Source organism: Pseudophryne corroboree, chromosome 6 (assembly GCF_028390025.1).
Source record: "Pseudophryne corroboree isolate aPseCor3 chromosome 6, aPseCor3.hap2, whole genome shotgun sequence".
NCBI classification, from domain to species: Eukaryota; Metazoa; Chordata; class Amphibia; order Anura; family Myobatrachidae; genus Pseudophryne; species Pseudophryne corroboree.
In genome coordinates, this window is record NC_086449.1 from 433,130,101 (window position 1) to 433,151,775 (window position 21,675).

At 43.4% G+C, this 21,675-nt stretch overlaps 1 protein-coding gene across 1 annotated transcript in view; it reads left to right on the plus strand.

Moving 5' to 3' along the window:
- The window catches only part of LOC134932543 (pendrin-like), a 192,619-nt gene extending 182,372 nt beyond the window's left edge, over positions 1-10,247 (plus strand). The window contains exon 19 of the mRNA XM_063927070.1: positions 6,351-10,247. Within this exon, the coding sequence (XP_063783140.1) occupies positions 6,351-6,410 (60 nt within the window). The 3' untranslated portion in view covers positions 6,411-10,247. The remainder of the gene's footprint in view (positions 1-6,350) is intronic.
- Positions 10,248-21,675: the final 11,428 nt, after the last annotated feature.

Genomic DNA, 21,675 nt, shown 5'->3' on the forward strand with positions numbered 1-21,675 from the left:
GTTTTACAGGCAGTTCTTAAAACAGCAGTATAACATTCCAAGTTCTGGTAATCACAAACAGTGTATATTCAAAATGGCTCCTAATGTAACCCCAGACTCCCATCTATCTCCTGGACACTTGCTGGCATCAGGAGCAATAACATACTGACCAAAACGCACTGTTAAAGACAGCAACAAGGTGAAGTGATTAGCCCAGCTGTTGCTTGCCAGACTCTGCTAAAAACCTGGACTGGATTCCATCAAAGCTATTGCTGGTGTTTCAATCCTGCCATTCCATATTATGCTGTCCCTGCCACAATCATGTTGTCCATGCCGCCATATATATATATATATATATATATATATTAGAGATGAGCGGGTTCGGATTTAACGCCAGAATTAACGCCAGTTCGGTTTTATCCGGATTTTTCTTATTGGCTATCCAAAACACGTGACATCCGTGAGCCAATAAGGTGCCGTTTTGAGAACCGAGTAAATCCGAGTAAATCCGAGTAAAACCGAACCCGCTCATCTCTAATATATATATATATATATATATTATATATTATATATATATAATACAGGATGAAAACCACTCACCAGATTCCAAAAAGAGTTTCAGCAAAAAGAATATTTAATATTAATGGTAATCTCACAATTCAGAGGTAATGTCCATATCCATCCGACGTTTCGGTCCAAACCAGGACCTTTGTCAAGGATTCACAGCATAGTCAATACAATCAGCATCACAGCAAAAAGTCAGCATAATAGGTGTACTGGAGTCTGGAGATGTTGCCTCACCGGCCCCTGTTAAATAGCCAGTATAATGGGCGTGTTTGGCGCCAAAATTCCACTCCCACTGCCATAGGGAATGGAGTGGAACGCATTACTGGAGCGCAGGCATCACTTCCGCCTTTGCAGGAAGTGTACCTGGTCTTAATTAGCCAAAGGGATCATTGGGCGCCCTGTGTCTCACATTCCGGAAGTTGGCCGCCAGTTGGAGCGCACACGTCACTTCCGTCTTTACCGGAAGTGCGTAGTGCCCAACTATGTTGTTGCAGTCCTCGGGCGCGCTGTGGAGCGCAAACCCGGAAGCGGGGCCGGCTGGTTGCATACAGTCCTCGGGCGCGCTGTGGAGCGCAAACCCGGAAGCGGGGCCGGCTTGGTGGAACGCATATCGTCACTTCCGATTTTACCGGAAGTGAGCCGCGATCATCCACTGTCGTGCACTAATGTAAATATTAGATACATATGTCATACTGCAGCGTTTTTTATGGGGGACTACCCCACTTAAGTCAGTATACAAACAAAGGGCTCTAGATCTGATGTTAATCAACATCTAAATTGGGAATATGAGTTTACATTATAACTGGACATAACAGAGGCCAGTGAGCACATAAGTTGGGATTCATCATTCTCTGTTTATGAATGCATTTCAATGATATCAATCATAGTATAATAAAGTATATAAAGCAAAAAATCAATAGAGATACACAAAAACATTATTAGAGATACACAACAAAATATAGATGTAGGATTAAATGATTAGCAAAATATGGTGACATATCGGCTATTACATAGGGACATGATATATCCCACTGCCAAACAGTGGAACCTATACCGGGTGCGCCCAACACATAATCTAAACAAATGTCATTAGCAGTGCGTTAATTTATTTAAAAAAAATTGATAAGGGATTATTCTCATTCATTCCTTTTGGTGCTATTGTGTCCAGTTTGTGTATCCAAAGGCTTTCCCTTTTTCTAAGCAGGAGGGCACGGTCACCGCCTCGCGGTAGTGGAGGTATCCAGTCAATCAGCTTGGACCTCAGATCCGATACCTGGTGTCGTAGAGTCATAAAGTGTCTGGCTACCGGCAAAGCCGCAGTCCCTGTGGTGATAGCCTGGTGTATCGATGTTCTGTGATTCGCCATCCTCTCGCGAAATCGTCTGGTCGTCATTCCGACATAGTACAATCCGCACGGGCACGTGAGAATATATATTAGATGATCCATAGAGCAGTGCAATCTGTATCGGATAGCTATTGGTCTCCCCGAATGGGGGTGTGGGAATGTTGGGCCTGTCAACATGCCCCTACACGTGGTGCACCCAGTGCACTTAAAGCACCCTGGTCTTCTCTCATGTAACCATGTGGTTGCCGTGGGCGATTCCTGTCCAGCCATAGGCCTTAGCAGCAATTGTTTTAGATTAGGTGCCCTACGGTAGGCCATCATCGGGGGAGGTTTTTTTTTCAATTTAAGTTGGTCGTCTGTAGTTAGGATAGGCCAATTCTTCCGGATAGCTCCTCGGACCCTATTCGACATATGGTCATATGTAGTCGTAAACACCATCCGGTCAGGTGCGGATGTGGCCGATGTTGTGACTATGGGTGCTTCACATTTCCTCCTAGCTTTCTTGAGGCAATTTTGGACTGACTTGTTATCATATCCCCGCTCAAGGAATCGTGCGGTCATCTCGGATAGTTGTGTTTCCATGATGTCCTTGTTTGTATTATTACGCATGACCCTCAGGAATTGAGAAACAGGGAGATTGTCCTTGAGTGCAGGCGGATGTTGACTAGTTGCAAGCAGCAAGGTATTCCTGTCAGTCGATTTTCTGTACAGGCTAGTGTTGATACGGCCTCCCTCCAGTGAAATGGAGATATCCAGAAAATTTATATTAGCGGCGTCAATCTGGTGAGTGAATTTTACCGGATTGTCCAATCCATTTAGTGTATTCACCATCTGGTTAAATGAGTCCTTTGACCCTTTCCACAGCAGGAATATATCGTCAATGAACCTTTTGTAGAAAAGGATCTGTGTTCCATATCTCGGGAAAATGTGTTGTTGCTCATACTCAGTTATAAAGATATTGGCGTAAGCCGGCGCAAGGTTCGAGCCCATCGCGGTTCCTTCGCGTTGCTGGTAATATCTTCCTTGGTAGAGGAAATGGTTGTGTTTGAGGACTACCGTCGCCAGTTCCAGGAGGAAACCAGTGGACGGTCCAGTCGGTGGGTGATGTTGCCAGGCATTCGAAAGAGCTTGTAGACCCTGTTCATGTGGGATAATGGTGTACAAGGAGCACACATCCATAGTGGCCACCAGTGTATCCTCGAGATCATAAGGAAAGGCCATCAGTTTCTGTAGGAAATCCGATGTATCACGCACGTAGCTATCTCCCTGTTGTACTATGGGTTGTAGGAACGTATCCACAAAGATGGCAAGTGGTTGTAGCACAGAGTTCCTAGCTGAAATTATGGGTCTCCCTGGTGGGTGTGAGAGGGTTTTGTGGATCTTGGGGAGGGTGTAAATTATGGGGCATACAGGGTGTTCAACAGTCAGGAAATCCAATGTACTCTTATCAATTTGTTGAGCTTTATACCCTTTATCTAGCAGACGATCAATCGTCTGTTTAATTTCAGGGATAGGGTTATGTTGTAGGCTAATGTAGGTAGCCTCATCCTGTAATTGCCTCAAGATCTCACTGCTGTAATCAACCCAATCCTGCACTACCAATGCCCCTCCCTTGTCAGCTGGCCTAACCACAAGACTATCATCTCTTTTGAGGGAGGCCAGGGCCTTTCGTTCTGCGATTGACAAATTGTCAAAACGCTTGATGGGAGACTGTACATGAACATCATGTTCCATAAGACGGGTAAAGGTAGCCAGACACTTTATGACTCTACGACACCAGGTATCGGATCTGAGGTCCAAGCTGATTGACTGGATACCTCCACTACCGCGAGGCGGTGACCGTGCCCTCCAGCTTAGAAAAAGGGAAAGCCTTTGGATACACAAACTGGACACAATAGCACCAAAAGGAATGAATGAGAATAATCCCTTATCAATTTTTTTGAAATAAATTAACGCACTGCTAATGACATTTGTTTAGATTATGTGTTGGGCGCACCCGGTATAGGTTCCACTGTTTGGCAGTGGGATATATCATGTCCCTATGTAATAGCCGATATGTCACCATATTTTGCTAATCATTTAATCCTACATCTATATTTTGTTGTGTATCTCTAATAATGTTTTTGTGTATCTCTATTGATTTTTTGCTTTATATACTTTATTATACTATGATTGATATCATTGAAATGCATTCATAAACAGAGAATGATGAATCCCAACTTATGTGCTCACTGGCCTCTGTTATGTCCAGTTATAATGTAAACTCATATTCCCAATTTAGATGTTGATTAACATCAGATCTAGAGCCCTTTGTTTGTATACTGACTTAAGTGGGGTAGTCCCCCATAAAAAACGCTGCAGTATGACATATGTATCTAATATTTACATTAGTGCACGACAGTGGATGATCGCGGCTCACTTCCGGTAAAATCGGAAGTGACGATTTGCGTTCCACCAAGCCGGCCCCGCTTCCGGGTTTGCGCTCCACAGCGCGCCCGAGGACTGTATGCAACCAGCCGGCCCCGCTTCCGGGTTTGCGCTCCACAGCGCGCCCGAGGTCTGCAACAACATAGTTGGGCACTACGCACTTCCGGTAAAGACGGAAGTGACGTGTGCGCTCCAACTGGTGGCCAACTTCCGGAATGTGAGACACAGGGCGCCCAATGACCCCTTTGGCTAATTAAGACCAGGTACACTTCCTGCAAAGGCGGAAGTGATGCCTGCGCTCCAGTAATGCGTTCCACCCCATTCCCTATGGCAGTGGGAGTGGAATTTTGGCGCCAAACACGCCCATTATACTGGCTATTTAACAGGGGCCGGTGAGGCAACATCTCCAGACTCCAGTACACCTATTATGCTGACTTTTTGCTGTGATGCTGATTGTATTGACTATGCTGTGAATCCTTGACAAAGGTCCTGGTTTGGACCGAAACGTCGGATGGATATGGACATTACCTCTGAATTGTGAGATTACCATTAATATTAAATATTCTTTTTGCTGAAACTCTTTTTGGAATCTGGTGAGTGCTATCTGTTCCACTTTCGTGGTTCATCCTGTATTGTACTATGGGTCCCACCTTTGAGTGGGTCGGACTCTGATTGGCACCCCAGTGGTTGGCAGAGCTGTGTGAGAGTGCAGGGATCATTTGGTCATAAATATATATATATATATATATATATATATAAGCAGCGGTCAGACTCGGCACTCCTTGCAGGGAAAGATTACTTGCTGTGGTGCCATCTCAGGATGTGTGAAGTCCTTTGTGTAGCCATATAAGCAGAGGCACTCAGCAGACTGGTAAGCAGAACGTACAGCCTTTATTACGGTCCTACGCCGTTTCGGGGTGATACCCCGTCTTCAGGGACAAGCAATACAAACAACATACAAACAAACACATCTAATATACCCTATCTAACAAGCATTAACAATGTCTAACATCACTCACCTGTCCGGCACTGCCATTCCCGCCGCGTCCAGCCGCTAATCACGCGGGTCTCGGAGGTGAGTGATGTTAGACATTGTTAATGCTTGTTAGATAGGGTATATTAGACGTGTTTGTTTGTATGTTGTTTGTATTGCTTGTCCCTGAAGACGGGGTATCACCCCGAAACGGCGTAGGACCGCAATAAAGGCTGTACGTTCTGCTTACCAGTCTGCTGAGTGCCTCTGCTTATATGGCTATATATATATATATATATATATAGAGAGAGAGAGAGAGAGAGAGAGAGAGAGAGAGAGAGAGAGAGAGAGAGAGAGAGAATACACATACACACACACATATACTGTGTAGCTCTATGTGCTCTGTACTGTATGTACATGTTAAACATTAATACATCCCCTTCCTTACCTCCCGGAAAACATTACTACTGTATACATCACACACATTAGACTATCACCAAATAACTTCTGTATACCCCAATACAACATTAGTATACAACTCTATAATATCTCCAGATATTAATATATACCCCAACGCCCATATAATAATACAAAATACCCATCCCCATCCCCCCAATACTTACCACTATTTGCATTAGGTTCTGTGGTCTCTTCATATGCCCAGCTTTACCCCAAATAGCTTACTGGGGAGGAATCAGACTAGATAGGCACAAGAGCAGGAATTGGCAGAGCCTCAGTAGGGGGGCCAGGGCCTTGGGAGTGGAGGGAGAAGGGACATAAAAATAACAGTAGTTTGATGTTTGGTCCTGGGGGAGGGAGAAACCAACATGCAGAGAGGATAGGGGGCAGAAATCCGGCACTGCTGCTGGCTGTGTTGCACCAGACATGTCAGACTTTGATATGCTGAGGTCTCGGACAGACAGCAGCTGATAATGGCGGCAGTGGCTTCTAAAATATGTGGCCACCGCCAGCATTAAGCTAAATTGTCAATCCTCATAGTAATTTTGCTAATGTGATGATGATCATGAAAGAATATCTGACCTTGTTCTCTTACAACAGGAATGTGATGACTCCAATGGATGCAATCTGTCCAATATGTACTCTGATGCCAGGAGCTAGCAGGGGACTTCAGAATCTGTCAAAGGACCAATATGAACTGATCAGTCATATAGCAATGCAAATCCACAGTTGGGTAATCTGTTGCAATGGGCCAGAGCAGTAGCTGGAACAACAGACATTTGGAAGCTGAAAATTGTTTTTCTTAAATATCAAAATATAATAACATGTAAAAAGAAAATCAATGTTGGGACATATTACAGAGGGAGAAGACAAACATTTTTACAGCAATCCATTGGCCTTATTAGTGTTAACGTAAAAACCAACTAGTTTATCCCGTTTGCAGCTAAAACATCTTCCAACTTTATTGCCATTTAATTTTATAAAGCAAGGCTTCATCACTTCCAGGTCATACCTTTTGAATCCTGCTTTCCTATTACAGTGTTGGTTTTTGCCAAGCTGTAACGCTGGGCATACACAATACAATTATCTGGCAGACCATCTTTCCAATTTGGCTGATTTGAATGAAAATCTGGTACGACATATGGACTGCCTTAATGCCTCAAAAGTATGTAATTCATCTTATGCATATTATCTGTCTTTTTAAACTATGAAAAGACATCCCCAATCTGCTCACTACAGTTCTCTCTTATGCAAACTCATGTATGTTTTTTGATGTAATGATTTGCTTGTAATTGGCATTGCATGTGTGGGGAAGTTGCTCAGTGAAACATAGTTTATTATTGCATGCTATCTAGCGTTTACCTCCTTTGATCATTTGGCCATTGTGGTCAGGTGTACTATATCTTTACATTTAGTGAGGTGTAGTCGTGGTGTAAAGGACAGACTGTGAATCCTGATTAGTAAAAAAAACAAATACCAAACACTGAGCAACATCACCAAACAGGGAATTTCAACTTTAAACTTGTCATTTATTTTGGACATGGCTACTAATAACAGATGCACAAACAAAATTCTTAAAGCTATGTGTGCAAAAGTTAGGAGCTTAGGAGACAACATTCCAGAGCTAATTGCGATAATGACAAGGGATAACCTGGATATTGTGGCAATTACAGAGTCATGGTGCAATGAGAATCACGACTTGGACATAGCTATAACAGGATACAATTTATTTAGGAAGCATAGAATGGGAAGAATAGGAGGAGGTGTAGCAATGTATGTGGGAAAAGAAGCAGGCAAATTAAAGTCTCCCATGATTGACTTCTCCCTTTAAAGCCATTTAGGTGATTTCCAACAATAGGTGTATCTTGACAGACGGAAGGGTGCTAAAAGGTGATCAGACGTTCAAAGGCAGAAGCTGAGCAGTAAATAAAGGGGGAAAAAATGTTAAGTGTATAAATGAAAGGAGAAAATCAAATGGAGGAACAATAAGACTTAAGACAGAGAGTGAGAATTTCGTTGAGGGAGACAAGGCTATAGCAGATCACCTAAATAATTATTTTTGCTCAGTATTTACTACAGAAGGAGAAGGGAAGGGGTCACAGTTAAGTTGCAATGACATTCATAAAAATAAGGTAGATGAAAGTACATTTACTGAGGAGAAGGTCCTAACAGAACTTTCAAAACTAAAAGTGGATAAATCAATGGGTCCAGATGGGATACACCCAAGGATACTAAAAGAGCTAAAAGATGTGCCGGTGGCACCATTATCAGAATTATTTAACCAGCATTAAATACAGGTACCATTCCAGAGGACTGGAAAAGAGCGAATGTAGTTCCACTGTACAAAAGTGGAAGCAATGAAGAAGCAAGTAACTACAGACCAGTAAGCCTTACATCAGTAGTAGGGAAAGTAATGGAAAAACTATTAAAAGAAAGAATTGTGGAATATCTTAAATCAAACAACTTACAGGATCCAAAACAGCATAGATTTACTGATGGGAGATCATGCCAAACAAATCTTACTGACTTTTTTGACTCTGTGATGAAAATAATTGATGAAGGGGGAGCTGTAGATGTAGCATATCTGGACTTAAGTAAGTCATTTGACACTGTCCCACATCGAAGACTGCTAAATAAACTTGAAAGCGTGGAGATGGATTATAAAACAGTTAAATGGATAAGAATCTGGTTGCAGGATAGGAAACAGACAGTTGTAGTAAATGGAGTGCAATCTATGGAGGGAAATATTACCAGTGGAGTACCCCAGGGATCTGTACTTGGACTGGTTCTCTTTAATATCTCTGTTGGTGACATTGCAAATGGTATTGAAGGGAAGGTATGCCTTTTTGCAGATGATACAAAGATATGCAACAGGGTAGACACACCGGGAGGGGTAAAACAAATGATTGATGACCTAGCAAGGCTTGAGAAATGGTCAAGAACGTGGCAATTACAGTTTAATGCTAAAAAATGCAAAATCATGCACTCGGGTCTCAAAAACCCAAAGGCTAAATATAGTATCAAGGGTACTATAATGGAAACTACTGAGGAGGAGAGGGATTTAGGAGTCACTATTTCAAGTGACTTAAAGGCAGGAAATCAATGCAACAAAGCAATGAGAAAGGCAAGTCAGATGCTTGATGGCATAGGGAGGGGAATCAGTAGCAGGAAAAAATAAGTAATAATGCCACTGTATAGGTCATTGGTATGGCCTCTTCTGGAATACTGTGTCCAGTTCTGGAGACCATATCTCCAGAAGGATATAAATACATTAGAGAGTGTACAAAGAAGGGCAATGGCCTACATCACAAAACGTACTCGGAAAGGCTAAAAGATCGTATAGTTTGGAGGAGAGAAGGGAAAGGGGGGGACATGATAAAAACTTTCAAATATACCAAGGGTTTTAACAAAGTTCAGGAGGGAAACATTCTTCAAAGGAAAGAAGTATTAGAACTCGAGGACATACACTGAAATTGGAGGGAGGCAGGTTCAGGGCAAATTTAAGGAAAAATTACTTCACAGAAAGGGTAGTGGATAAGTGGAATAGCGTCCCATCAGAGGTGGTAGAGACTAAGACAGTAGAGCAATTTAAACATGCTTGGGATAGGCATATGAATATCCTTACAAAGAATTAAGGTTCAAAAAGGGTTGAGATTACCTAAAGGATAAAAAAAAAGGGGCAGACTAGATGGGCCAAGTGGTTCTTATCTGCCGTCATATTCTATGTTTCTATGTTAATGTATGGGAGCAAAAGACAATCGACCATTTGCTCCAAAACACTGAAAAACAGACAAAACCAATTTGTCTGAATTACAGTTTTTGTCCATTTTCCACTGTTTGGGAGCAAATGGTCACTTGTGTTTTACTGTCATACATTTCCAGATTTTCATTCCAATCAGCCAGATTGAACAGATAGTCTGCCAGATAATTGTATAGTGCATGTCCATATTAACTTGGAATTTACTATTTTCCCAGTATTCAGAATTTGGACTACTGATGCACAGAGATTAACTAAAGTAGTAGATAAAAGGCACACAGTTTTGCCCTGTCCTTGGCAGCCAAATAAATGTGGTACAGTTTCTATGGGCTGGTATATTTATTTGTAATTTGGGTTTCCAGCTTATCCAAAGACCTTGTTTCCGCCAAAAGTTTTGTGTACTAGTAAATGTGAAAATCATTGTACATCATACTTTGTATACACTTATCCTGAAGCACTGGATATGCCGGTCCTCACAGTAGACACCCAGATGTTACTTATATTACTATACTTTGATAGGCAGTCAGTGCTGCCAGAGATAGAAAACGTTGTAATTGAGTTTTACAGCAAATAGAGACCATACATTAACACAATAGCTGTGGACACCCAATCCACAAATATTTAATACTTTGGAGTCTGATTGTTTTTTGTTCAAATTTTTTTTTAGAATCTTCCTGAACCTCTCCATCTCAAAGTCCACTGTAAATCAGGCTGAGATCACATGGGCAAACGCAGGATCTCTGGGGGGAGAGAAGGGGAGGGGGGGGGGCAGTTTATGTAATACAGTACTTCAGACATGTGCATCATAATGATCACAGTAAGCCACTTAACAGATTCTCTCTCTGGTGCGATGACTGAGTACTCAGATCCACAGTCAAACACAGCAGACTTGGTAGGAAAATCTGCTGTCACTGGGCATGTGTAGCAGCTCTATTCCGCCCTTTATACTGCATATAGTGGATAGTGAATGCTGGCCAGGCTGTGGGGAAGGGGAGTTTCCGAGCAACTGGATAATCCCCCCTCCATTTTCCTGTGGATCTGAGTGAACCAGGGTCATATAGACCAATTTATTACTTATTATTGACTACAAACTGTTAAAAAAAAAAAAAAATTGCGGAGAGGCTGAAGCAAGTCCTCCCATCAATAATGGGAAACACTTTCTATAGCTTTGAGAAAGTCCCCTCTCTGTTAAGGTATAATGGTGGGTCAAGTGGACCTTTGCCTAGCTCTATTTTTGGACAATATGTTACTTTTTCTGTCCAATCCCCCCATTCCCATTACCTTCCAGTGGAAATGATTTCAGGTTTTGGCACTTTTTCTGGATATAAAATGAACATAGATAAATCCAAAATTATGCCATCATTTAGGGACCTAGCCTTTCTCTTTGAGGGAGGCTCTCTGAGTACCTTTCGAGTAATTACTACACATTTTAAACACTTAGATATACACATACTTTCCCAGATATCCAAACTCTGGGCCATTAATTTTACCCCCCTTGATATCAGCCCTTGCTAAATTGTTGGACAGTTGGCAATTTCTACCTCTTTCATTACTGGAAAGAATAACAGTTATAACAACTATAGTGTTCCCTAAGCTTTCCTATGCTATACAATTTGCTTAACCACCTCAGATATTAAGTTACTGGCTCGGCTTTAAAAAAAAATGTATCTGAAGACTGGGAAGTCTAGAATTGCTTGAGCTAAATTGCAGGTGTCCCGGAGAGATGATAGCTTTTCCCAGTCAATATTTTTTCGATATATAGCTGATTGGCTGCTAGAGAGGGATATGTATACAATACATGATATAGACTGTACAATCATGGCACCTTACTCCTCTAGTGCCTTACTACACACCCCAAAGACTCATGTTCCACCTCATCTCTTCACTATTATATTGTCTTTAAGGATACCTATCATGCTTAGTGTGCCATAAATAAGAAATATCAGAGGAACCCATGTGACCCGTTTTGGCTGAGAGAACTATACTTTCACATGTTTGAAAATAAAAGGGATTAGGACTACAGCTGATGTCTTTCACCCCGGCAGTACGTTGTGTTCCTTTCAAACTCTGCAAGAGCATTATGGTCTAACACTACACCACTTTTATGCTTACCTACAACTTAGACATTTTATTGCATCTCTTACTGACCCCATAATGTCACTGTTGACTCTTGTTTCATATATTACATACAGATTCAGACATTTATACTTGGACCTGAGCCATCATTATACTGCAAAATAATACTGCCAAATTATAAGCCCATACTATTTCTGCTTGACAACAAGACATACCATCCGTTATTCAAAGTGATGTCATATTCAAACACTATGATGCTACATTACGTTTGTTACATTCCTCTACTTTTCAAGAGGCACTTGTAAAAATGGTTCCTATAGGACATGAATAAAGAGGAAACATTATGTAACGGATGAACCAGGTACCTGTCCGAAATGTAAAAGCTCATCAGCTACATTTATTCACAACTTTTGGGAATGTGGTTTGGTCAAAAGAGTTTGGAACAAAATTCTGTGTTTATTAATTCCACATTCTCTATAAAGTTAACTTGAGACCCCTTAGCACTTCTATGGGCCAGATTTGCATCTTGGGGGTTATACGGGGATAACAAGAAATCACATTTGACTTTGGCTAATACGATTAACCTGAAGCACTTGATATGCCAGTCCTTACCAACACTCACAGTAGACACTCAGATGTTACTTAGATTAATATACTTTGATAGGCAGTCAGTGCTGCCAGAGATAGAAAACAGTATGATTGGGTTTTACCACAAATGGGGACCATACATTAATACACGGGACACCCAATCCACAAATATTTAAGATTTTGGAATCTACTGATTGGTCTTTGCACAGAAGATTTTTAGAATCTTCCTGAACCTCTCCATCTACGATTCCCAACTTTATTATTCTTGCAAAAGTTTTGATGTACAACAAAGAGCACACTGGCTGTTCATCTATGCACCATATAATTTGTTACAAACTTGGACTCCCGTTCCCAAATTCTCCCACCCTCCTTTCCCCTTTTTCTCTCTTACCTTGTGTGTTACCCTTCCCCCTGTCTTATAAATAATGTTTAAGAGATTTTGTTTGCAGGTTTAGATTTATTACATGCTTTCCTCATGGTCATCCACACAGTATGGGATGCCTTATAAATTACGACTTGATATTTTAAAAGACATACCATGTGCAATCCCCTGGTTTTATATGCAGCACTTCACACTGTTTTGGATTTCGGTCCTATCAACATTTCTTACCCTGTGTTCATTCTTGTAATTGGTACACTTGTTTGTTTGTAAAATGTTATGTTTGATGTACAATACCTGTTTTACTATTAAAAACAAAAATTCTTGTCTTGTGAAAATCTCAATAAAAATGTTAAACAAAAAAAGTGTCAGCAACATTTTTGCACTGGTAGTGTGAATGTCATAGCTATGTGATCAAGAGACTCTGCTTTAATGTTTAAAAAAAAAATATGTTTAATTAAATACTTGTTATAAAATTTACAGTTACACTGAAGTGCCAAAAGTCATGGGATAGCATTATGTAAAGGTAATGGTAGGTGGCGCCACCATACTAAGGCATCTTGGAAATTCCCAGTCTTGCATCACTTGTAATCTTACATCTTGTGAGTCAGTCTGCACACCAGCTAGGCTGCTTATGGCAAGGTGACATGAATTTTTAGAGTTCTGTTCCATTTCTAAAGTTGTGCAGACATTCAACATTCCTCGATCTACGGTGTCACATGTGTACCAGGAATACCTCATGGATGGCATTACCACCAAAAGTGGACAGTGCAGGGGGGCGACCACGGGTGCTTAGCAGTGCCGTAACTAGACATTTTGGTGCCCTGTGCCAGAAATATAATTGGTGCCCCCCTCCCCCCATATTCAAAACAGGGTCGTGGCTTCGTGGGGAATGCGCATGGCCACATAATAGCACCAATTCACATTACATTGCACAGTGGTGTCTATTATGCACAATACACCAGATAGCAGAACCCCTTATACACATTTTGCAACAGTAGAGCCCCTTATAAACATTATAGTAAAGCCCATTCTCCTCATTTTTCCACATTGTCGGAGACCGGGTACACGGGCAAGCAACTACAGCGGTACCCGCTGCAATATGTAATGGTAGCGCTGCGGCCGGCAGGGAAGGAGCCAGGCACACCGTTACTTTTATACATTGCAGCGAGTAGTACACAGCTGGCAGGTATGTAATGCCATCGGTCAGAATACTGACCGTGGCCTCCTGACAGTGTGAAACCCGACAGGGAGAAGGTAAGTATAGTTACCTTCCCACAATGGCCCCCTAAACCTAACCCTTCCTTCCCATAGCCTAAACCGAACCCTCCCCAGTGGTGCCTAACGCCCCTTCCTGCAGCCTAAACCTTGCCCTCCATCCCTGCAGCATAACCCTAACCCCCGCAGCCTAACCGTATCCCTTCCCTCCTCCTCGCTGCTTACCTCTCATTGCTCTCCTGACTAGATCCCATGTATAGCAGTGACATGAGGCAGAGCCTTTCCTGTCATACTGTACTAACATTTGCACCAGAGATTGGCCTGTATGAAGTATATGAAACATACAGAGAATATATTAGAAATATCTTCTTTGTATTATTAAAAAAAAATAAAAATGTATAGTTAAAACTCTGGAGTAAAAAGCCTATGGCTCACCTGCTTATCTTTTCCACACAACTCTGATGAATAACTCACCGAATTTCCAGGAATTTATACTGCTGCACCTGTGTACAATGCCCACATGTACCTTTTGGTTCATATATTGTGTGCAAGTCTGACTCTGGTTCTAGCCAGTGCCACCTCAGCCATTTACCTCACCCCCAGTAGTGAATTTAAGGGTCAGGCCGCCCCCAGGCACAAAATTATTGGCCACTCCCCAATCTTGCTAGCGCCACGGAAGCGGAACAAGGATGAGGTAAGTATGAGAGTTGGCATTGGAACAGTGTAGGGGGGGTGTTGGGGCTGGCAGATGGAGTGGGATGGGTTGCTGTGGACAGAAAGAAAAGCAGAAAGGGTGGTGGCAGTGCCGAGCAGAGGTGACCTCAATTAACTTTGAGGTCTACCACAGGCCGCAAACTTCCCACCATTGACTATAATGGAGGATCGCGAACCTCCATCATAGCCTAAGTGCTCCTCCTGATTGACAGGCCACGAGCACACAGCCAATCAGGAGAGCACTATGACTTGGCACTCCCTGATTGGCTGGCAGGTCCTCTAGTGACAGGAGTAATGAGGGGTCACGGCATTCGGGGAAAGGGGATCCATGTGTAAACATGAATCCCCTTTAGTTGCATGGACCGGTATTTTTCGGTTTGTTATTTTTTTTTTAACCCCTTGATGCCTCTTTGGAAAGAAGAGGACCAATCTACATCTGATTTTTAGGTGAGTATAAATTTATTTTTTTACAGGTACCCCTTGGATTCTACGGGACAAGTGAACGTGAATGGAGGCGTGGGATGTAGGTAAGTATGTGTAAGTGTGGTAGCAGCCGGCTCTTTAATGCCCCGCATGCTGGTACTTGTGGTCCTCCAAGTACCAGCATGCGAGGGAGGCTTCTGGGACCTGTAGTTCCACATCAAAAGACAATATTTATTAATTTTACACATATTTTGGCCATCAGCCCGCCTTCCACAGCTTACAGATGGGGACAGCCTCAGGCTTCATCCCTGGCCCTTGGGTGCCTGTAGGGGGGATCCCTTTATTTTAGGGGTCCCCACTCCCCTAGGGAACCCCGGACAGGGGTGACTAGTTGGGGTGTGTGATGCTGCGGCTGCAGGGACCTATATAAAAGTGTTCCCCGGCTGTGGCATCACCTCCCTGGCTAGTGGAGCATGGTGCTGGTTTTAAAAATATGGGGGACCCCTACTTCTTTTGTCCCCCGTGTTTTTGTAACCAGGACCGGCTCACAGAGTCTGAGGCTGGTTATGCTTTTGGGGGGGGACCTGAACGTCATTTTTTTATTTTATTTACATTTTTATCACTTTTACTTTTACAGACAGAAGCATGCATGGATCTCACTGATCTGTACATGCTTCTGTAAAACTCGCACAATGTAATGAAACTCACATTACATTGTGCGAGTTTAACCACTAGGTTTTTGGTTTGTTATTTCGCCAGGCATCGCATGCAGAAAGAGTTTTTTTACTAAAAACTCGCACTGCATTACATTTGCGAGTTGCGTCGCCAACTCGCACCTTCTCAAAGTGTGAGAAGATGCAAGTTGGAATATGACTACAAACTCGCACTCCATTACATCCCGCCCATGGTGTTTCACTATGAACATTATCAATATGCTCTAATCAGCAGTGTTCATTTTTTACACAGTCTCCAGACTGTTTGTAGTGTGTCACTTTACTGGAGGGTTAGCTGCTGTTTTGTAAACTGTAGTTAAAACTAGAGATGAGCGCCTGAAATTTTTCGGGTTTTGTGTTTTGGTTTTGGGTTCGGTTCCGCGGCCGTGTTTTGGGTTCGACCGCGTTTTGGCAAAACCTCACCGAATTTTTTTTGTCGGATTCGGGTGTGTTTTGGATTCGGGTGTTTTTTTCAAAAAACCCTAAAAAACAGCTTAAATCATAGAATTTGGGGGTCATTTTGATCCCATATTATTATTAACCTCAAAAACCATAATTTCCACTCATTTTCAGTCTATTCTGAATACCTCACACCTCACAATATTATTTTTAGTCCTAAAATTTGCACCGAGGTCGCTGGATGACTAAGCTAAGCGACCCTAGTGGCCGACACAAACACCTGGCCCATCTAGGAGTGGCACTGCAGTGTCACGCAGGATGGCCCTTCCAAAAAACCCTCCCCAAACAGCACATGACGCAAAGAAAAATAAAAGAAAAAAGAGGTGCAAGATGGAATTGTCCTTGGGCCCTCCCACCCACCCTTATGTTGTATAAACAGGACATGCACACTTTAACCAACCCATCATTTCAGTGACAGGGTCTGCCACACGACTGTGACTGATATGACGGGTTGGTTTGGACCCCCACCAAAAAAGAAGCAATTAATCTCTCCTTGCACAAACTGGCTCTACAGAGGCAAGATGTCCACCTCATCATCATCCTCCGATATATCACCGTGTACATCCCCCTCCTCACAGATTATCAATTCGTCCCCACTGGAATCCACCATCTCAGCTCCCTGTGTACTTTGTGGAGGCAATTGCTGCTGGTCAATGTCTCCGCGGAGGAATTGATTATAATTCATTTTAATGAACATCATCTTCTCCACATTTTCTGGATGTAACCTCGTACGCCGATTGCTGACAAGGTGAGCGGCGGCACTAAACACTCTTTCGGAGTACACACTTGTGGGAGGGCAACTTAGGTAGAATAAAGCCAGTTTGTGCAAGGGCCTCCAAATTGCCTCTTTTTCCTGCCAGTATAAGTACGGACTGTGTGACGTGCCTACTTGGATGCGGTCACTCATATAATCCTCCACCATTCTTTCAATGTTGAGAGAATCATATGCAGTGACAGTAGACGACATGTCCGTAATCGTTGTCAGGTCCTTCAGTCCAGACCAGATGTCAGCATCAGCAGTCGCTCCAGACTGCCCTGCATCACCGCCAGCGGGTGGGCTCGGAATTCTGAGCCTTTTCCTCGCACCCCCAGTTGCGGGAGAATGTGAAGGAGGAGATGTTGACAGGTCGCGTTCCGCTTGACTTGACAATTTTGTCACCAGCAGGTCTTTGCACCCCAGCAGACTTGTGTCTGCCGGAAAGAGAGATCCAAGGTAGGTTTTAAATCTAGGATCGAGCACGGTGGCCAAAATGTAGTGCTCTGATTTCAACAGATTGACCACCCGTGAATCCTTGTTAAGCGAATTAAGGGCTGCATCCACAAGTCCCACATGCCTAGCGGAATCGCTCCCTTTTAGCTCCTTCTTCAATGCCTCCAGCTTCTTCTGCAAAAGCCTGATGAGGGGAATGACCTGACTCAGGCTGGCAGTGTCTGAACTGACTTCACGTGTGGCAAGTTCAAAGGGCATCAGAACCTTGCACAACGTTGAAATCATTCTCCACTGCACTTGAGACAGGTGCATTCCACCTCCTATATCGTGCTCAATTGTATAGGCTTGAATGGCCTTTTGCTGCTCCTCCAACCTCTGAAGCATATAGAGGGTTGAATTCCACCTCGTTACCACTTCTTGCTTCAGATGATGGCAGGGCAGGTTCAGTAGTTTTTGGTGGTGCTCCAGTCTTCTGTACGTGGTGCCTGTACGCCGAAAGTGTCCCGCAATTCTTCTGGCCACCGACAGCATCTCTTGCACGCCCCTGTCGTTTTTTAAAAAATTCTGCACCACCAAATTCAAGGTATGTGCAAAACATGGGACGTGCTGGAATTTGCCCATATTTAATGCACACACAATATTGCTGGCGTTGTCCGATGCCACAAATCCACAGGAGAGTCCAATTGGGGTAAGCCATTCTGCGATGATCTTCCTCAGTTGCCGTAAGAGGATTTCAGCTGTGTGCGTATTCTGGAAAGCGGTGATACAAAGCGTAGCCTGCCTAGGAAAGAGTTGGCGTTTGCGAGATGCTGCTACTGGTGCCGCCGCTGCTGTTCTTGCGGCGGGAGTCCATACATCTACCCAGTGGGCTGTCACAGTCATATAGTCCTGACCCTGCCCTGCTCCACTTGTCCACATGTCCGTGGTTAAGTGGACATTGGGTACAACTGCATTTTTTAGGACACTGGTGAGTCTTTTTCTGACGTCCGTGTACATTCTCGGTATCGCCTGCCTACAGAAGTGGAACCTAGATGGTATTTGGTAACGGGGGCACACTGCCTCAATAAATTGTCTAGTTCCCTGTGAACTAACGGCGGATACCGGACGCACGTCTAACACCAACATAGTTGTCAAGGACTCAGTTATCCGCTTTGCAACAGGATGACTGCTGTGATATTTCATCTTCCTCGCAAAGGACTGTTGGACAGTCAATTGCTTACTGGAAGTAGTACAAGTGGGCTTACGACTTCCCCTCTGGGATGACCATCGACTCCCAGCAGCAACAACAGCAGCGCCAGCAGCAGTAGGCGTTACACGCAAGGATGCATCGGAGGAATCCCAGGCAGGAGAGGACTCGTCAGAATTGCCAGTGACATGGCCTGCAGGACTATTGGCATTCCTGGGGAAGGAGGAAATTGACACTGAGGGAGTTGGTGGGGTGGTTTGCGTGAGCTTGGTTACAAGAGGAAGGGATTTACTGGTCAGTGGACTGCTTCCGCTGTCGGCCCAAGTTTTTGAACTTGTCACTGACTTATTATGAATGCGCTGCAGGTGACGTATAAGGGAGGATGTTCCGAGGTGGTTAACGTCCTTACCCCTACTTATTACAGCTTGACAAAGGGAACACACGGCTTGACACCTGTTGTCCGCATTTCTGGTGAAATACTTCCACACCGAAGAGCTGATTTTTTTGGTATTTTCACCAGGCATGTCAACGGCCCTATTCCTCCCACGGACAACAGGTGTCTCCCCGGGTGCCTGACTTAAACAAACCACCTCACCATCAGAATCCTCCTGGTCAATTTCCTCCCCAGCGCCAGCAACACCCATATCCTCCTCATCCTGGTGTACTTCAACACTGACATCTTCAATCTGACTATCAGGAACTGGACTGCGGGTGCTCCTTCCAGCACTTGCAGGGGGCGTGCAAATGGTGGAAGGCGCATGCTCTTCACGTCCAGTGTTGGGAAGGTCAGGCATCGCAACCGACACAATTGGACTCTCCTTGTGGATTTGGGATTTCGAAGAACGCACAGTTCTTTGCGGTGCTACTGCTTTTGCCAGCTTGAGTCTTTTCATTTTTCTAGCGAGAGGCTGAGTGCCTCCATCCTCATGTGAAGCTGAACCACTAGCCATGAACATAGGCCAGGGCCTCAGCCGTTCCTTGCCACTCCGTGTGGTAAATGGCATATTGGCAAGTTTACGCTTCTCCTCCGACAATTTTATTTTAGGTTTTGAAGTCCTTTTTTTACTGATATTTGGTGTTTTGGATTTGACATGCTCTGTACTATGACATTGGGCATCGGCCTTGGCAGACGACGTTGCTGGCATTTCATCGTCTCGGCCATGACTAGTGGCAGCAGCTTCAGCACGAGGTGGAAGTGGATCTTGATCTTTCCCTAATTTTGGAACCTCAACATTTTTGTTCTCCATATTTTAATAGGCACAACTAAAAGGCACCTCAGGTAAACAATGGAGATGGATGGATACTAGTATACAATTATGGATGGACTGCCGAGTGCCGACACAGAGGTAGCTACAGCCGTGGACTACCGTACTGTACTGTGTCTGCTGCTAATATAGACTGGTTGATAAAGAGATGTAGTAGTAGTATGTATGTATAAAGAAGAAAGAAAAAAAAACCACGGGTAGGTGGTATACAATTATGGACGGACTGCCCAGTGCCGACACAGAGGTAGCTACAGCCGTGGACTACCGTACTGTACTGTGTCTGCTGCTAATATAGACTGGTTGATAAAGAGATGTAGTAGTAGTATGTATGTATAAAGAAGAAAGAAAAAAAAAACACGGGTAGGTGGTATACAATTATGGACGGACTGCCGAGTGCCGACACAGAGGTAGCTACAGCCGTGGACTACCGTACTGTACTGTGTCTGCTGCTAATATAGACTGGTTGATAAAGAGATGTAGTAGTAGTATGTATGTATAAAGAAGAAAGAAAAAAAAACCACGGGTAGGTGGTATACAATTATGGACGGACTGCCCAGTGCCGACACAGAGGTAGCTACAGCCGTGGACTACCGTACTGTACTGTGTCTGCTGCTAATATAGACTGGTTGATAAAGAGATGTAGTAGTAGTATGTATGTATAAAGAAGAAAGAAAAAAAAACCACGGGTAGGTGGTATACAATTATGGACGGACTGCCCAGTGCCGACACAGAGGTAGCTACAGCCGTGGACTACCGTACTGTACTGTGTCTGCTGCTAATATAGACTGGTTGATAAAGAGATGTAGTAGTAGTAGTATGTATGTATAAAGAAGAAAGAAAAAAAAACCACGGGTAGGTGGTATACAATTATGGACGGACTGCCCAGTGCCGACACAGAGGTAGCTACAGCCGTGGACTACCGTACTGTACTGTGTCTGCTGCTAATATAGACTGGTTGATAAAGAGATGTAGTAGTAGTATGTATGTATAAAGAAGAAAGAAAAAAAAAACACGGGTAGGTGGTATACAATTATGGACGGACTGCCCAGTGCCGACACAGAGGTAGCTACAGCCGTGGACTACCGTACTGTACTGTGTCTGCTGCTAATATAGACTGGTTGATAAAGAGATGTAGTAGTAGTAGTATGTATGTATAAAGAAGAAAGAAAAAAAAACCACGGGTAGGTGGTATACAATTATGGACGGACTGCCGAGTGCCGACACAGAGGTAGCTACAGCCGTGGACTACCGTACTGTACTGTGTCTGCTGCTAATATAGACTGGTTGATAAAGAGATGTAGTAGTAGTATGTATGTATAAAGAAGAAAGAAAAAAAAACCACGGGTAGGTGGTATACAATTATGGACGGACTGCCGAGTGCCGACACAGAGGTAGCTACAGCCGTGAACTACCGTACTGTGTCTGCTGCGACTGGATGATAAATAATGATATAAAAAATATATATATATCACTACTGCAGCCGGACAGGTATATATTATATAATGACGGACCTGCTGGACACTGTCTGTCAGCAGAATGAGTTTTTTATAGAATAAAAAAAAAAAACACCACACAAGTGAAGTCACACGACGAGTGTTTAACTTTTTCAGGCAATCACAATATAGTATACTATACTACTAACTATACTGGTGGTCAGTGTGGTCAGGTCACTGGTCAGTCACACTGGCAGTGGCACTCCTGCAGCAAAAGTGTGCACTGTTTAATTTTAATAATAATATGTACTCCTGGCTCCTGCTATAACCTATAACTGGCACTGCAGTGCTCCCCAGTCTCCCCCACAATTATAAGATGTGTGAGCTGAGCACAGTCAGATATATACATAGATGATGCAGCACACTGGGCTGAGCAGTGCACACAGATATGGTATGTGACTGAGTCACTGTGTATCGTTTTTTTCAGGCAGAGAACGGATATAT